The sequence below is a fragment of the Artemia franciscana genome, chromosome 7 (assembly GCF_032884065.1).
Source record: "Artemia franciscana chromosome 7, ASM3288406v1, whole genome shotgun sequence".
Classification (NCBI taxonomy): Eukaryota; Metazoa; Arthropoda; class Branchiopoda; order Anostraca; family Artemiidae; genus Artemia; species Artemia franciscana.
In genome coordinates this window covers 43,675,045-43,693,253 of record NC_088869.1, presented here as the reverse complement: position 1 = coordinate 43,693,253, position 18,209 = coordinate 43,675,045, and the positions used below count along the sequence as shown (strand labels likewise).

The 18,209-nt window shown below is 35.1% G+C and overlaps 1 protein-coding gene across 7 annotated transcripts in view; it reads left to right on the top strand.

The window, feature by feature from the left end:
• LOC136029343 (MAP/microtubule affinity-regulating kinase 3-like) overlaps window positions 1–18,209 on the top strand; it is a 166,942-nt gene that overhangs the window by 102,690 nt on the left and 46,043 nt on the right. For 4 of the 7 annotated variants that reach the window (XM_065707639.1, XM_065707635.1, XM_065707637.1 and 1 more), the window contains 3 exons: window positions 5,271–5,514; window positions 8,526–8,756; window positions 14,522–14,729. In XM_065707639.1, the coding sequence (XP_065563711.1) occupies window positions 5,271–5,514; window positions 8,526–8,756; window positions 14,522–14,729 (683 nt within the window). The remainder of the gene's footprint in view (window positions 1–5,270; window positions 5,515–8,525; window positions 8,757–14,521; window positions 14,730–18,209) is intronic. The other 3 variants (XM_065707638.1, XM_065707642.1, XM_065707636.1) reach the window with 2 other exon arrangements.

The following is an 18,209-nucleotide window of genomic DNA, read 5'->3' as shown; positions in this document are numbered from 1 at the left end:
TCTCTTTGCGGTAGTTGAGGGATGGGGTTAATTCTGAAAAATTAGAAAAATGAGGTATTTTAAACTTACGAACGGGTGATCGGATCTCAATGAAATTTGATATTTAGAAGGATATCGTGTCTCAAAGCTCTTATTTTAAATCCCGACCGGATCTGGTGACATTGGGGGTATTTGGGGGTGGGCCTAAAATCATGGAAAACGCTTAGGTTGGAGGGATCGGGATGAAACTTGGTGGGAAAAATAAGCAGAAGTCTTAGATACGTGATTGGCATAATTGGAACGGATCCAATCTATTGGGGGGGGGAGGGTTAATTCTGAAAAATTAGAAAAAATGACGTATTTTTAACTTACGAAGGAGTGATCGGATCTTCATGAAACTTCATATTTAGAAGGACCTCGTAACTTGGATTTTTTATTTTAAATCTCAATCGGATCCAGCGTCATTGGGGGGGCAGTTGGGGGACCGGAAATCTTAGAAAATACGTAAAGCGGAGAGATCAGGATAAAACTGGATGGGAAGAATAAAAACCTGTCTAAGATACGTGACTGACATAACCGGACCGGATCTGCTCTATTTGGTGGAGTTGGGGGGGGGGGAATTCGGGAAATTGAGGCATTTCTAACTTACAAATGGGTGACCAGATCTTAATGAAATTTGATATTTAGAAGGATCTTGTGCTTTAAAGCTCTAATTTTAAATTCCAACCAGATCCTGTGACATTGGCGGGGAGTTGGAGGGGGAAACCGGAATTCTTGGAAAACGTGAAAATTAGGGGTATTTTTATCTTACGAATAGGTGATCGGATCTTAATGAAACCTGATATATATATATAAAAGGATCTTATGTCCAGATGCTCCATTTTCGACTCGAATTGGATCAGGGGACATAGGGGGTTGGAGGACGGAAACAGAAATCTTGCAAAACACTTAGAGTGGAGAGATAGGGATGAAACTTGATGGGAAGAATAAGCACAAGTTCTAGCTACGTGATTGACATAATTGGAATGGATTCGTTCTCTTTGGAGGAGCTGGGGGGGGGGTGTTAATTCGGAAAAATTAGAAAAAATTGAGGTATTTTGAACTTAGAACGGGTGACCGGATCTTAATAAAATTTTCTATTTAGAAGAAATTCATGTCTCAGAGCTCTTATTTCAAATCCCGACCAGATCTGTTGACATTGGGGGGAGTTGGAGGGGGAAATCTTGGAAAACGCTCGGGGTGGAGGAATCGGGATGAAGCTTGGTGGATAGAATAAGTAAATGTCCTTGATACGTTATTGACGTAACCGTACTGGATTCGCTCTCTTTGGGGGATTTGGGGGGAGGGGTTCAGTGATTTGGCGAGTTTGGTGCTTCTGGGCGTGCTAGGACGATGAAAATTGCTAGCCATGTCAGGGAGCTGCACAAATTGACTTGATAAAGTCGTTTTCCTAGATTCAACCATCTGGGGGGCTAAAGGGAGAAGAAAAATTAGAGAAAATGAGGTATTTATAACTTACGAGTGGGTGATCGGATCTTAATGAATTTTGATATTTAGAAGGATATCGTGACTCAGAGCTCTTATTTTAAATCCTGACTGGCATTAAGCCTTTGATTTTCCTTTTAAATCAATCTATAGATTCTTAGAATTTTGTTAGAGCTCATGCCATATGAGCTCTTATCTCTTGTTCTTTTCTCCAAACACACCTCCCATCCCTATATCTATATCTTTCTCACTATGTATTCAACATAATAATTTTTATCTGAAAGTTTAGCTATCCACATTAAAACTCTTTTTGGGGGGCTTCCAGGCTTAATGCTTGAAAAGACCACAGATCTCTCTCCTAAAACTTGGTGCATACCTGTGCAATCTTGCATAATAAAGGAATGAGTCCTCAAACGAATCAACACAGTAGATGTGTCGTATAAACGAAATTTTTTAAAATACTGGTAGATTTTGTATATACATTGTCTATGCTTAGGGATTAATGCACCAATATCTGGCAGTATGGCCTCTGAAGCTACAAGGCTATTAAAGAGCTGTTTGATCGTATTACAACAATTGTGATCTTGGAATCCTCTATCGACAGTATTCTAAGTCTTTTGGCTCCTAAATTTGGTACCAAAGGGCCAAAATAGGCATTCAAATTTTCCACCATCTCTGTTTTAGCTTAAATATGCGCCGAGGCTTTGAATTTTTGCTTGGGTGAGTTCTTTGCCAATTTTATAGAATAATTAGCTCCGTATGTTCCATCTGGTCTTTCAAATTGGAAAAAATCTCCCGATGTTCTTAGACCATTGGTTTGATATAAACAAATACAAACAAATAAACACGCATCCGTGTTCTTGCTCCCGGCCAGCCTCTTCGCTAGGGTTCTCTGATATGCTGAATCTGATGGTATGATTTTTATTGATCTGATGATTTTTTGATGAATTTTTGATGATTTTTATATGATTTTATTGATGGTATGATCGCTTGAGTTTTTTGGGGTTTCTCCGCTTTTTCTAAAGTCAGGCAAATTTTCTCAGGTTTGTGATTTTGGATGGGTAACGTTAAACTTAATTAATTATACACGTTTCGAATCGGCATATAAAGCCAATTCTTTGATGAATCTATTGTGATCAAACTCTGTCTTTTAAAATTTTGGTTACTATTGTGCCGAGTCGCTCTTGACCTACAATTCGTTATCACGATCTATTTGATAACCCCTGGTATTACAAAAATCGCATCCTAGCCTATACTGCTCTCTTCTCTATATAGGCCTATGTAAAGTTGAGTGCATCAATGATTCTTTCACTTGTAAATATAGTTCTAAGCCCCTAAATAGACACTTAATGTCTTATCAAACAGTTTTTGGTAACGAACTGTAGTAAGGAGCGACTCGGCTCAATAGTAACCGAAACTCTAAAAAAGTTAATTTTGATACCAATAGTTACATAAAAAAAAGTCGCATTTTAATGCTGATTCTAAATATATAAGTTTCATCAAGTTTAGTCTTACCCATCAAAAGTTATGAGCCTGAGAAAATTTGCCTTATTTTAGGAAATAGGGGGAAAACCCCCCTAAAAGTCATTGAATCTTAACGAATCATAGCATCAGATTCAGCGTATCAGAGAACCCTACTGTAGGAGTTTCAAGCTCCTATCTACAAAAATGTGGAATTTTGTATTTTTTTTTCTTTGCTTGTTTGTTTTTTTTTTTTTTTCAGGGGTGATCGTATCGACCCAGTGATCCTAGAATGTCCTTGGTTCTAGTGGAACAAAACATTGGAGGGCACCTAGGCCCCCTCCCACACATTTTTTTCCAAAGTCGCCGGATCAAAATTTTGAGATAGCCATTCTGTTCAGATTAGTCGAAAACCTTATAACTATGTCTTTGGGGACGACGTTCTCAGGGGGATTGTTTTGCGTTGGGATGAGGGTGGGTCGGTCGGAGGGAGGGGGTTACGTGGGAAGATCTTTCCATGGAGAAATTTATCATGAGGGAAGAGAAATTACATGAAGGGGGTGCAAGATTTCTAGCATTATAAAAAAAACAATGAGAAAATAAATATTTTTTTTTCAACTGGAAGTAATGAGCAGCATTAAAACTTGAACAAAACTTGACAAAAAATTAAAACAATACCTTGCTCTTTACGATAAAGTATTTTTTAGTAATTTCAACTATTTATTCTACGGCCTTTGTGATTCAGGGGTCATTCTTAAAGATTTGGGACAAAATTGAAGCTCTAGCGTAAAGAGCGAGGGATTGACGAAGGGGTGAACCCCCTCATATACTTAATAAAAATATACAAATATAGAAGTTCGTTACGTAAGTTAATTCGTAAGGTGCGTATGTTTATTACTAACAAAAACGTTTCTAAACATTAAAAAAAAAATCTAGTTCTATTTTTAAGTAACCAAAAACTGAAGGGCAACTAGGCCTCCTCCCCATCCCTTTTCTATTAAAATCGTCAGATCAAAACTATTAGATAGCCATTTAGCAAAAAAAGAGAATAATATGCAAATTTTGTTTTATTTATTCATGTGCGGTGAGTCAAAATCAAAAACATGTATTGATTCAAAAACGTTCAGAAATTAAATAAAAAAAGAGGTTTTTTTTTACTGCAAGTACGGAGCGACATTAAAACTTAAAACGAACAGAAATTTTTTCGTATATGAAAGGGGTTGTCCCCTCCTCAACGCTTCGCTCTTTACGCTAAAGTTTTTTTTATTGTTTTAAAAAGCAGGGTTGTGACAAAGAGTCAAACTTGAGCGTGAAGATCGGGGCGCTGAGGAGGGGACAACCCTTTTCATATACGGAAAAATTTCTGTTCGTTTTGATTTTTATTGTTGCTCCTTACTTGCAGTTAAAAAAAACTTGTTTTTTTTAATTTAATTTCCTTTATTAAAAAAGGTAAAATATCTGGTTAAAAACAAGCATTTGATTGTGAATCAGTTATTTCCAAGTGAAATATTCAACAGGCAATGCTTCATTACAATTTGATTTGATAAACTTGACAATTGAAAAGCAACCGAGGTTTAGAACATCACAGGAAAATTCTTTCGGTTTTTTCTTAGTTGGATCTAATAAAGAACGAATTCCAGAGAATTAAGCAGCGGAGCCACTCAAAAGCAACATTATAACCAAGATTGTTACATCATTTTGTATATGAAGGTCCAATGTTTTGTCAAAAATTGTATTATATTTTAATAATTTGTTTGAATGCTTACAAAAGCCTGTAGATATAGCAATTTTCTTTGAAATTAGCTCTTAGATATTAGCTCTTTATGATATTTCAGCAGCCTGCTAGCAGTAAAAAAAGAAACAGAAACAAAAAAAAGACGACTCATCTGACGGCTCATGTGAAAAAACTGATTTTCACTGTTGTTCTAAGTTGTAATTTCCAATAACTGGTGTTTTCGGCTTGGGTGATTCCAATGGTATAGTTTACGTTTTGATCCATCACCATTTCTGTGGGGTTTTGAGCTATTTTTCAAAGTTCGCATAATTTGTTTTCACAATGTATTTCTCACTATGAATAACGAAATAATATTTACTATTCCGAAATCTGACTTAAATGAGAATTCTTCCTCACTTGACAGATTTTTTTTTACGCGTTTTAAAATTTCAATTACTTTTAACTAGGTCATACTTACCGTCATTTAGTAGGTTTTTCGCCTTAATGTTTAGTTTTTCTTGCATACTTTTACAGTCAGTATTTAAAAAAAAAAGAAAAATTGCATACTAAACTTTCCGAATTCGGTGGATTTCACCTTAATCACTGAATATAGTTGTTCTTTTCTTTTTAGCTTGAAAGTGATGGTTCTCGGTCGGGCAGTTCTCTTTCATTACGAACAGTTGCAGGAAGAACATCAGATAATAGTAGCACAGCCACTTCGACAACTACCAGTACAGTTACAAGTGGGAATACTGCGCATCGAGGCGTCCCAAGAAGTATGTCGATGAAACCAAATCGACGGGCAAGCTCGGGCGGGGAAACTGTGATTGCGAGTGAGTCGACAGAAAATGGTGGACAGACGGTGGCGCGCACTGGTGGGCCAACTAAAGCTATTGTGCCTGACCAAGAAAAGCATGAGCATGCATGGGAGAGGGAGTATGGGTCTGTTCAAGGTGATAGCGTGGAGGGGCGGTGGGTTAAGTTTTTTTGGGCCTAGCTTTCCCTAAAATTTGTGTCTACATTTTTTTTTGTCAAAATTTTTGGATGTGTTTTAGTATCTAATACCCATTCACCCCTTTATACAAATTCTTTGGGGCGATCCTGTTCGCTCTTCGACCAGAAACTACTTCATTGCTGGCTCGAGCTTGCCCTTCTGATTTTTTCTTTGAAAGCATGTAGCTGGGTTTTATTTTTAATTCCGTATAACTTAGTATATAAATTATTGTTATTATTATTGCTGTTTATTCTTTATCGTCATAGTATTTTCTTTTGTTTTTTAACTTGATTTATATTGAATGACGAATGCTCAAGCTTTGTTTGTCCTTTGCCCCACAGTTGCTGCCCCACAGTTGCATAAATTGTATTGTAAACGAGCATTTAGGATGGTATTCCTTGTTTGGGATGTAAACAATAGTTTTTGGCAAAAAAAGAAATTTTTAAAAAATTGCTATTTTAAATCAAAACAAAACGGCCAGGGGTTTCATTACTCCTCGTTTTCCTTGCTAGTCCCTTCACTCTCCCCTGCTCGTTTTGTAAGTGCGTGTTGCCCGAAGTCTGTGTTTTATTATAGATATTCTTATTACCTATACTGATATTTTGCTGCCAGAGTTTCTGTTTTTCATTTTTTTTCTATATTTATTTTTTCTTTCTACCTTAGCTATATGTTGGGTGGTATTTGTAAAGTCAAGTATGAAATTTGATTGCTGGTGTTATTTAGCCCACACTCAACAAGAAATTGTTAGGGAGATTCTGTGTAAATCCTGGATTCCCTGGACATAAAGAACCGAAAATGTGTGAGAGTCAAATAGCTTTGTGTTTGGAAAAGGAGACTTTTCTACTCAAGTGTTTTAATTCTACTACTTATAAAAGCCTCAAGGTCTTTTTAAGGATATCCTTAAAAGAATCATAAGTATTATGAGATTTACTAAGCCAATCAAGTTTAAGAAGATATTCTGCGACAGGTAGTAGCATCAATCAATGGGTGTTATGGCAGGGGATGGGACTAAAATTAATTATTCAAAATCTAGGGGGGGGGGAGAGATACTTTTTATCCTTCTATGAAAATACACCAAAGCCATTTTCAATAAAGGTACCAAATACGTTCGTAAATGCTAGAGGTAAGAAAAAGTAAATAAAAGAAGAAGAAAAGAGAATTCGTGTAACATATGCTTTTGTGTCATAAAAAATATATAATGCCAATTCAAACAGTGATATTGCAAGAAAAAAGTATTCCAGGGTAAATCAAGTATTTTGGAAAATTAAATATAAAATTTCCCAAATCATGAATATAAAAATGTAACTTTCAATATCCACTTTTAATTTGAACTCAACAAAAGCTATATTGTGTTTTTATTCAAAAGTAAAGCTCGTAAATTTTGAAAAACGGAGTAGAATATAAAGATTCTAGTTAAGTTTCAAAATTTAGGGGATGGTGTAACGCTCCCTCCCCCAATGGACATCATAGACGACATAGCTTCCGCAAACGTTCCTGTTGAATGAGTTAAAATAATACAATGTTTTCTTTCCTTATTCTACGGGTTTATATTCATAAAAAGACCCAGGAATACAGAGCCTCTGAAGTGAAGATGTACTCACATAAAACCTTCAGAAGCCGAAAATAAAAGCTGTGAAGGCTTATTAAATTAATAATTAATTAATAATTAATTAAATAATTAAATTATAATTAATTAAATTAATTGCCAGTGCTTCAAATCAACATAGAAAAGAGTTATATCGAGGCTAAATTTTTTCAAGATTTATGAAAAGGAGTGCATTAGATCAATAGCCTATTATTGATTTAAAAATGCTTTCGCTATTGATGAATTTGCACCTTCTTTTTTTTCCCTCGTTGAAGTACCAGAGACATTAAGTTCAAAACTTTTTTGCTCCCCTAGACCCATCTTCGGTATGTTCACACCTTGAGGACGATATTTTTGATCTTTTTATTTCTGGTTGTTTCAAATTTAATGTGATATTGGGACAGTATCTGATTATTGTCCGTGTTACCATGTTAAAGCTTGAAAAAAAAAGAAAAAAAAAAGCAAAACTATTGACAGTCTATTAATTTCCAACGACAAGAACATTTTCAAAGCAAAGCTACATCTTCTTAAGCTGTTTGGTACCATATTTATTTTAGCTTACATATTGCTTATTTTTCAGCCATGTTTCTTCGTTTTAAATTTGGTGCCCACTACTACCATAAACTGTATATGGCGGTGTTTTTGATTAAAAGTCGGACTATTGATTTTTTTTTAAATTTTTTTGTTCAGACACATATTGTTGTGAAAATTTCCACTTATACGAATTGAAACGATCATATTTCATTTTCTCTCCTTGATTTTGTAAAAATTTGCCCTAATTTGATTTGAAGCTAGATAGAAAATGATAATATTGATGTCAATCTATGCTGGGACAATTTGAAGGTTGGGAAAGGGGTGATATTGTAGGGACTCTGGAGCTTTCGCATTTTCTGATGAATCTCGATTATGACTATTCAAGAAAGAAATTAATAAGGTGTATTGTACGCTCAGAAGGATCTATCGTTCCATTGAATACAAATGCTACAAACACAACTACTTCTGATTCAGGTCTTTTTTGTTATGAAACTGACAAACCCCTCTTCCTCCTTCCTAAGAAGATGGACTTATTTCTGAAATTTTCTACTACTGCTACTACAAATAAAACTGTCTTTTTTGTTCGATGACAAAAGAGATAATCGAATCTCGTGTTTTTTTTTTTTTTTGTTTTTTTTTTTATTTATTTGTTTCTTCGGTAACGGTTGTGTCAACAAACTATAAAGGGAAACTACTCACAGCTTCTGGAGCCCCAAGGTAGTTAAATTGACCTATAAAACATGTTCCTGAGAGGATTTATATATTTATTGCAGGACCAGCAACATCTACTGTTCCTTCAAATACCACAGCTGCCACAAATACAACCAATTCCGGTGCTGGTTCTCAGACTTCAACGACTTTCTTCCGTCGGCAAAACACAGTGGATTCCGCCACAATTAAAGAAACGACGGCCCGATTGAAAGCTGGTGAAAGTATACTGTCGAGAAATACAGCAAATTCATCAAACAAAAGCTCTAATAATGCTTCCAACGCTGAAGGGACAGGTAAGTGTTTTATCTAAAGTTATGAATGATAGCTGGTTAATTCTGGTATAGGCTAAAGCTGAATAACAATAATGTATGATAAGGTTCAGTCCCATTTCAAATATATGTTTATTGTAGAATCAAGGGAGGAAGCAGTTCTTTCGTTCATCGAATATTTCTTCTAAAATTCAAGTTGTTCGATCGTTTTGTGTTATTTCTGCTATATCAAGTATTTTTCTGATCCTAAAAATGTAAATATAACTAAATACTAACTAAAAGTATATAAATTTAGATTAAAAATAAAAAAATTCTTTATAAAGAGCGTCTTTGTTAATCCTTTGAATTTGTTGTAAGATGGCCAGAGTTTAATTTTTTTTTTTTTTATAAGTCTTAATGTTAGTTTGAATTTATGTTTTCCTTATTTAGTATATTACTTATTTTATTACAGTATTTTTTTAGTGCGCCTAAAATTAATGAAACGAGATTCTTCTCCCTTTCTCCTCTCTCTCTCTCCTCTCCCTTTCTCTCTCTCTCTCTCTCTCTCTTTCTCTCTCTCTCTTTCTATCTCTCTCTCTCTCTCTCTCTTTCTCTCTCTCTCTCTCTCTTGTATGTCCCTATCGTTCTTGCTAAGAATAAGACATGATAAGGACAGAAAAAGAAGGTTACGACTGTTTAAGTTCAGTAATTTGAGAATAGGTAAAACTTGCGTCAATACAACCTCAGTATATGCAGCTAGCTCAGTATTCCTTGCATACAAACTGCTCTCATTCGATCATCTGTCAGTCCTCGTGCTGTATCAAATTGGTCAAAAGGATCTTGTGCTTTAAAATACAGATCATTTATTTTGGCTCTATTTGCAAATCTTATTATTGTAGTATTTCACCTTGCTCATTTCTTATTTGACAATTTAATGGGTTAGGTTTATTAGATACCAATTATTTATACTTTCAATATAAAGGATGTTTTTAAGAGCTTCATTAGGTATATTTGAGCGTAGTTTAGTTCTGTTAGCCGCATCTTTGGAATCTGCATGGCGCTTAGAGCTAGTAGTAACTAAGTCTGTTGAATTTATAAAGTTCCACAAGGTCAAACGTGCTTTAGGAAGTATTTTGCGTCTTTTGCTAACTAATAGAATTATTGCAATATTTGTCTAAAACTGCTAATTGACTTTTCTGAAATATTTTACCACCCAAACACTTCTTCAACTATATATACTTTTATTATTTAAAAACTTTCACACTTTCCCTTTTATATCAGTGACATATCTGGTTAAGTTCCTTTTTTGGGCTAGATAACGTTCTGCTTCGGTACACCCCCATCGACTTAACTGCTCATCTACGCTGTATGAAAACGTCACTTCATCATAAATATGATGTAAGATAGCTTTGACACTTTTAGAATGAGTTTAGCAGGGTAGATGAACGGTTGGAACGTGTTTAGCAGGTCTGAGCCCCAGGAAAACTGATTAGATAAATTTGACAGCCCTTTTCATGCATAAAAATTGAAACAATTACACTGGTATTGTCAAAGACAAGTACACCTTCAAAGCAGGCACGTAAGCGGGATTTTTTTTCGGGGGGGGGCAAAACCTTCAAACAGCAAATATAAAGTAGCACTATTTTTGTTTAGTAACTAAATAAATGCAAAAAGCACGTATATCGGAAAATACAGATTAACTTGAAGTTGTAGTATTATAGCGGATAGGGGGAAGAAGACTGAAGCTTCAAAAGTGCGTTTTAGGCTCAGGTTAGGTTCATAGCGATTTAGAACCAGTGATTAATCTATTATATCCCACTGAAAGGGGAATTTTAGGGTTAACAGTGCAATATGAGTGCTGTGGGGGGTAGTTCTTCTATTGTGAAAACGTCGATTTTAATGAAAAATGATATATTTCAAAATTGATCCATTAAAAGCTGTACTTTATCCTGAAAAGGGGGGGGGGTAAACGCCCTAATATCAAGGATAATTCTATTTTGCTGTGGAGAGCAAACTCTTTTTACAAAAAAAATTAACAGTACAATCGCTAATTACTTCAAAAAGGGTAAAAAGTTAGACAGAAAATGGGTTAATAATTGGGCAGTGACTTGACCGGATAATTGCATACTGTAAAATTTCAAGAAAAAGGCTTCACACATGTAGGCTATCTAGATTCTTAATAAATGTCCTACTTTTGCCAGAAATCCCAAGAAACAATGGGGAATTAAACATTTCACAAAATTTTGGGGGGAGGGGCGAAGCCCCCCCCCCTGCTTACATGCCAGCTTCAAAGGAAAGACACACCTTCCTAGGCTGTTTGATGTCAGGCTTTTACCTTTTCAATTATGTCTCACTGACTTAATTTCTTTTCTCAAATCTGCCTCAGTCAATACAGCCTTAGTGGCAATATGTGCAGCTACCGCAGCATTCCTTGCATGCGAACTGCCCTCTACCAATCATCGGTCACTCCAGAAAGCTGAAGCCGGTACCTACTTTCCCGGAAAAAACATTTCAATTCTCCCGTTTTTGGGCTGGAGGTAATGATACTTAGATTTAATAAAACTTACATTTAACCGAGTATGGAAGACTTAATAGTGATTTAATCTGGAATGGATGGCCACTCTATGCTTGTGCTCCAAAAACGTTGTTGACACTACTTCAAAAGACCCAGAATAGGGCTGATAGGGCAGGTTCAGTCGATCCCCATGACTCTCCAGTCTGTTAGTGAGACGTTTGATGTAGCGTTGATGGTTCTTTTCTACAAGATCACTAGCTTATCTCCTTCTCTAGAGGTTTCTCGTTTTGTACCCCCCTCCCCATTGTTCAACCGACAAGATTGGCACGAAGGCTCACAGCTGGGCTCAATTATCTTGAAGTTGGCACTCTGAGAACAAAGTATTTGAAGAACAGCCTCATCAGACGTTGTGCTTCGACCTGGATGATCATTCTGGAGAAGTTATCCTTTGAAGTTTCTCTGTTGACTTTTTCAAAAGAAGGTTCAGCAGCAAATCAGATATAATCATAACTGGTGCCGCTAATTTAGGGAAAAATAATGTTAAAAAAAAGAAACATGGTCAAAATACTTTCCACCCCGGAAAAGAGTAAAACAAAACTGCTACTTTACTTTGTACTGCTCTATTGTGCAACTGTAAATGCAATTTTGTTTTCCCCCTTCTCCTGCAGATTTGAATGAACGTAAGTGCAAGCAAAATTTTTCTTACTTCCGGGAATGAGTTGTATGTCTCGATTTTACCAAGCATAACTTGGTAGGGGGGTGGAGATCGTTTTGTTTCTTTTATTCCTTATCTGATGAACGTTAAAGTTACAAAATAAATTTGAAAAAAAAAAAAAATCACTGGGCCAAGTTGAGAACATCAGCAATAAAGGATACTTTTTAACAATAATAAGATCGATTAAGTTTATTTTGGAAAGGCATGAACAATCAAATTTGCATGAACTATCGCATGAATGGATGATCTATCGAAAATCTTTGCTTCAGGTATATATTTAGTTAATTTTTTTTTTGTTAAATGGTGAAATGATTTCGCGATGTGGTGAATTTACTCAAATAAACTTAACCCAAAGTTGCTGTTTAAGTGTAAACCACCTTCGTTTATTTGCATGTACCTTATTGTTGATTTATTCAACTTAATTATAACTGATAGTTGACGGTGTTGGTCAAGTACTACCAGGAGCTTGTTTCCATCGAGATTTAAATGGGAATATTTCTCATTATTTATTTATATATATATATATATATATATATATATATATATATATATATATATATATATATATATATATATATATATATATATATATATATATATATAATATTTATTATATTTATATTTGTATAACATGCCCATGAAATGTTGATAGGGCAGGTTCAGTCGATGCCCATGAAATGATACCTATTAATTTCAAATCAATTCGTAACTTTTAAATTAAGAACATAAATAAGCTTGTAAATAGTTGTCTTCCTTTGTAATACTTATGACCTCCCAAAACCATAGAACATATCTGACAATTTAATTTATTATTGAAGAATAAAAGTAGTGCCTCCTTTTGCAATATATATATATATATATATATATATATATATATATATATATATATATATATATATATATATATATATATATGTATATATATATATATATAAATATATATATATATATATATAAATATATATATATATATATATATATATATATATATATATATATATAAATGCTGATATTTATTCCATAGAATGTTAATAGTATTTGATGTAGGGCCTAGTAAGGTTATAAAAGTGAAAACATTTAAAATGTTGTTGTTTTTCAGTCCTTTGAGCCCTTTGAGTCGATATATATATATATATATATATATATATATATATATATAGATATATATATATATATTTATATATATATATATATATATATATATATATATATATATATATATATATATATATATATTTGGAGCTTTTTTGGAGCTTGCTGTGGTTCTCATTAAAATCACTTCACTTTTAGGGTGTTTCCCAATTTCGAAAATCAGGAAAAAATTTCGGGCTGATTTTTTTTCATGGTAATATAAAAGTTGATGAGTTTTATTTATTTGGAATTAGCAGAAAAGTTGATTCTTTTGATGGATTAGTAGTTGTTATAGAATTTCTTTTATTTAGAGTTTCTGTTGCTATGAGTTTCTGGGCCGAGTCGATCCTTACTTACAGTTAGTTACCATGAACTGCTTTATTACTCTATTCAGTATTTGCTGTTTTTATATATATATATATATATATATATATATATATATATATATATATATATATATATATATATATCTCGTCTTATCATCTATGTCAATCTTTTCTCAAGAAATTCATAGTAACAAACAGTTTTCTTTAGGCCAAATATAAATAAATAAATTGGATATCAAAACTTGAAAATTCACAAGCGTGAAATTTTATGCAAAAACTGTGTGCATGGTGGACATTTTTATATACTTAAGCTCAGTACAAAGACGTACTTAATAAGGACGGGATACATACTTGTCGATCTAAATACTCACAAAGATACATTTATAGATTTCACAACTTCCACGAACAGCTGAATTGTCTCTCGGATTTTTTTTTTTTTTTCGAGGATTATCTACAGTCCCGGGCGAAGCGTATCTGCTGAAATTATCAGTTACTATTATAGACTGAGAGGAGTGGGGGGGGGGGTAGATTGTTTGCCTCCCCTCCCCTCTTTGGTTTGAGAAATAACTTTTTATGGTTTATCAAGTCTTTTTAGAACTTGATGCGGAATAATTAATCCACATCAAGCACCCATAAGACAAATATGGTCTCATAAAGGAATAGTACAAGACCGTTGGAATTTTCGGTGGATGTTCTTTCTTTATGTTTCTTAGAAGATCTTAGAAGATCCCAACCTCTTGCCGATTTTGCTCCTGCAACACGCAGTTTCTAGCTCAAATTACAATCAAGTTCAAAACCTAAATGATTGACACTAAAAGTATCATTTACGATGACACTATTTGACAAATTATATTTTATCAAACTTAAGGAGAATTAACCTTAATAATGAGATGCGTATGAAGAATACAAGGATACACATTGTAGAATGCACCCACCCCCCTAAATTTTCGTGAGATCATACCACCGTGTGTGTTTTCTGTTTAAGTAGAAAGGCACAAATGCCAAGCGTATTCGTCTCTTCTTTTGCGCGAGTTAGTGCCATTTACATAACTGCATACGGTTCTAATCAGTTATCTATGAAATATATGTACCCTCTATGCTAATTTTTGTAACTTTATTTTAGGGTCAGCTGCAAATAGCCCAGCTCCAAACTTATTTGTCAAGCCAAGAGGCAGTGTCGTCAAATCTAATACAATGGCAACAAACCGAGCTCTCTTAGCTGGTGGCTCAGTAGGTCGCCGATCAACTATTAACTATGAGGCAAAGGCCCCATCCAGTGAAAAAATAGTCCCCAATGCTGGCACCACTCTAGGAAAGGACGAAAATCAAAGGTGATTTTTCCCCTAGTTCCTATCATTACGCATGCTAAATATAAGTTTGTATTGGATGCCTTTTATTCATTTCCTGAGTATTGAGCTCTAATGCATTTTTAGGTTGATTCTCACTGAATCCAGTATATTTTTAATTATTGACTAATCAATTAGATTATGCTAATTCTTGTTTGAACATGTGTCACTAATTGGGCTTCCAATAAAAATAGATTTTTTATATCGTTTGTCTGAGCTTCTGGACTAGCAAATTTAGCGACGGAGCAAGTTTATCTAAAAAAAAAAAAAAAAAAAAAAAAAAAAATCTATATAGTTTTGAAAATCATAGCTCCATTAAGTATTTACTCAAGCTCTCAATTTGATTGGATTTTTTTTTTTTTTTTTTTTTTTTTTTTTTTTTTTTTTTTTTTTTTTTTTTTTTTTTTTTGACGAAAATGGCTTTCAGAAGATTCGGCCATCGCCTGCTTAGCAGTAATGTCAGAAAGCATTGGTCTTTTTTATCATAATAATTCTTCCTCTAAAAGTATTTTAAGCAGTAAATCTGAAATGTTGGTCTACACGGGAACATGGTCGTGATTTATGGGTGTAGTATAAGTAAATGTAAACAGTAACACAAGCTCTTCTCTTCTCCATTGAAATATTTTTGGAAATACTGAGACAGAGCACTTTTTCTCCTCTCCACCTTTTTAGATTTCTCTGCTCTTGTGATTGGAATCTGATGCATATAATACAGTTCAAATCAATGACTCCTATTCTTATCATTTTCTCCTTTGGTACTAGTGATGCTGTCACATTTCTAAAAAAAAATTACATTGTTGAATTTATATATTTATCCTGTAACTATTATATACTACGATGACAGAGATAAAAGTGTTAACCACTCTGCTCTTCTTTAAGCATGCTAAACAAAATTAATTACGAAAACAGATTTTATAAAAAAGAAAAATCTGATTTTTATGGGTTAATATACACAACTTTGATTAAGATAGAAAATATTTGTGGGGAATAATTTGTGGAAAAATCGTTACTCAGGAATATTTACTCAGGACTTCCCACGCCGGTCGGCGCATGAGGCTGCAACGATGCCTCTCCACGATGACCTCACCAGTGTCTTAGGCCAAAGATCATCAAGGGATGTTCCTGAGAGTGCTGTGTCTTTTTCTAGATATCGTCTAAGTGTAACCTTCTGTCGTCCGCGCTGTCGGACTCCTGGAAAGTCCAGTACCAAACATCATGAGACAGGCGATTGCTGCCCATTCCAACCATGTATCCCCAATATCACCACGGGCTGCCTATGACATCATCGATAACGAGTGGCTGTTTATTCTTCTCTCTAATGAATGAGTTGGTAATTTTGTCCGTTCAGTTAGTTCGTAGAATCCGTCTAAGACAATTATTTTCAAATCTTTTGACTATTTTCTCTAGCTTTTTTGTCAGTGCACAGCTTTCAAAACCATACATTAGCACTGACAGGACATTACTATTTAAGAGCCTCAATTTCAGCTTCATAGAGAAAGTGGCACTTCTCCAAACGTTTCTTAACTTATCAAAGGCGCTTCTGTGCACGCAATACGCGTGGCAAATAGATGATCGGTGCTTCTATCGGTGCTCACTAGACTACCAAGATACCTAAACATCTCTACCTCTTGAATTTCCTTTGCTTATACTGTGAGCGGCTCAGCAGATTCTTTATTCTCATTACTGCGCATGATTTTCATCTTTTGCGTGCCTATTCTCAAACTTATTCGTTCACCTACTTTCGAGAGCTTATTTATGTTTGACTGAGCTTCCTTTAGCTCCGGTAGTTTCGCTATAACCCCTTTCTTCCAATTTGTGGGAGTATCCTCAGTGTCCCATATCTGCATTAACACTTGTTGTAGCGGCTCAGCTAACACTCCAACACCGTATTTCAATAGTTCAAGATGTATACCATCGATGCCAGCTGCTTTTTCATTCTCAAGTTTACTTAATACTGTCTCAACTTCATGTAAACTAATTGGCTCTGTACTTATATCCAATTGGTCGACCATCTTGGGGGTCTGCAGAGTCTGCAGGAGCGGTAAAGTTTAATGTTTTACAGAAATACTCTTTCCATCATTAATCGATTTCTTCATTGTGTGTTAACAGTTGTCGCGATTTAGTCTCAATCGTAGTAGGATTTTTTGAAGTCTCCCGTGATCTCTTTTGTTATGCGGTAAACTATCCTGCTATCACCATCGGCAGCATCGGCTTCGGTAGCTTTTGCCTCGAGGAAGCAACCTCTATCCGCTCTAGTTGACCTTTTTACAGTCCTGTGGGCTTTTTTCGTACGTATTCTTAAAATAGTGTCTATATTCAGAGGTGGCAACGAGATCACACGTGTCTAGTTGAATTTTAACCTCTTTACTCACCCTCGTGAGTTTCCAATAAGAATCACTTAACCACTGTTCTCTTTTCTTTTTATAGCAAAAACAAGAGTCTCTTCAGCTACGCTTTGCACATTTTCCACGATCTGGGTCCTTGCTTAACCAGTAGATGCTGTCCTCTCCTCACAAACAAAGTTAGAAAACTTATTGAAGAGGGGTAGAAAATAACTTGTCAAATGTCTTTGTCCCTTAACTTCTGCACATCAAATATTCAGAGAGTCCTTTTGTATTTCACATTAGTCTTAAGCTTCTGCTTGAAACGGTGATCACTAGCTGGTGATGGGGGAACGAATCAGTACCACGAAAGGAACGCACGTCCTCCAAACCTTGTCTGTGTCGCTTTCTGATCAAGAGGTGATCAGTTTGGCTTCTTGTCACTCCATAAGTGGAAGTCCAAGCATATTTATGGATTTTCCGGTGAGGAAACCACAAGCCACCAAACATTAGGCCACGACCAGCACACATATCCTTCAATCGCACACTATTATACTTTATGACACCTAAACCATGTTGTCTAATCACTTCTGGTGCACAGCTATGGCTATTACCAAAACTTTGGTATAAAAAATCACCACATATAACTATAATAGCATGTTCAGGTACTGATTTGACTAGATCGCTAGGTTCATAATAGAAACAATCTTTCTTGGAATTGTTGGTTTCATTCGTCGGAGCATACGCAATAATAACTGTCAGCTTTGACTTGTGAAGTGGACTTTCATCATTCTTCCGTTTTTAGGGGACAAACTCAAGCATCGACTTTTTTGTATTGCTGGTGACTGCAAAGGCAGAAAACGTATAGTTGATGAACTAAAATAGATGCACAAACCTGTCAATCTAGCTTCGGGTATAGCCGCTATGTGAACATTATATGTTCGAAGGGTTCTTATAACACCATCTATGCCGCTAGATTGTGTATCAGGGTTCACAGTGCGGATATTCCTAGAGGCAAGACGGAAAGGTTGGTTTGTTGTCAAAAATCGTGTCCGGGGACGGTCGGAAGTCGTTTTGGACTAGATCAAATGGGGCCTGGGGCTTATTGTTATCGTTTCATATCAATAATGTTTACGGGGATTGG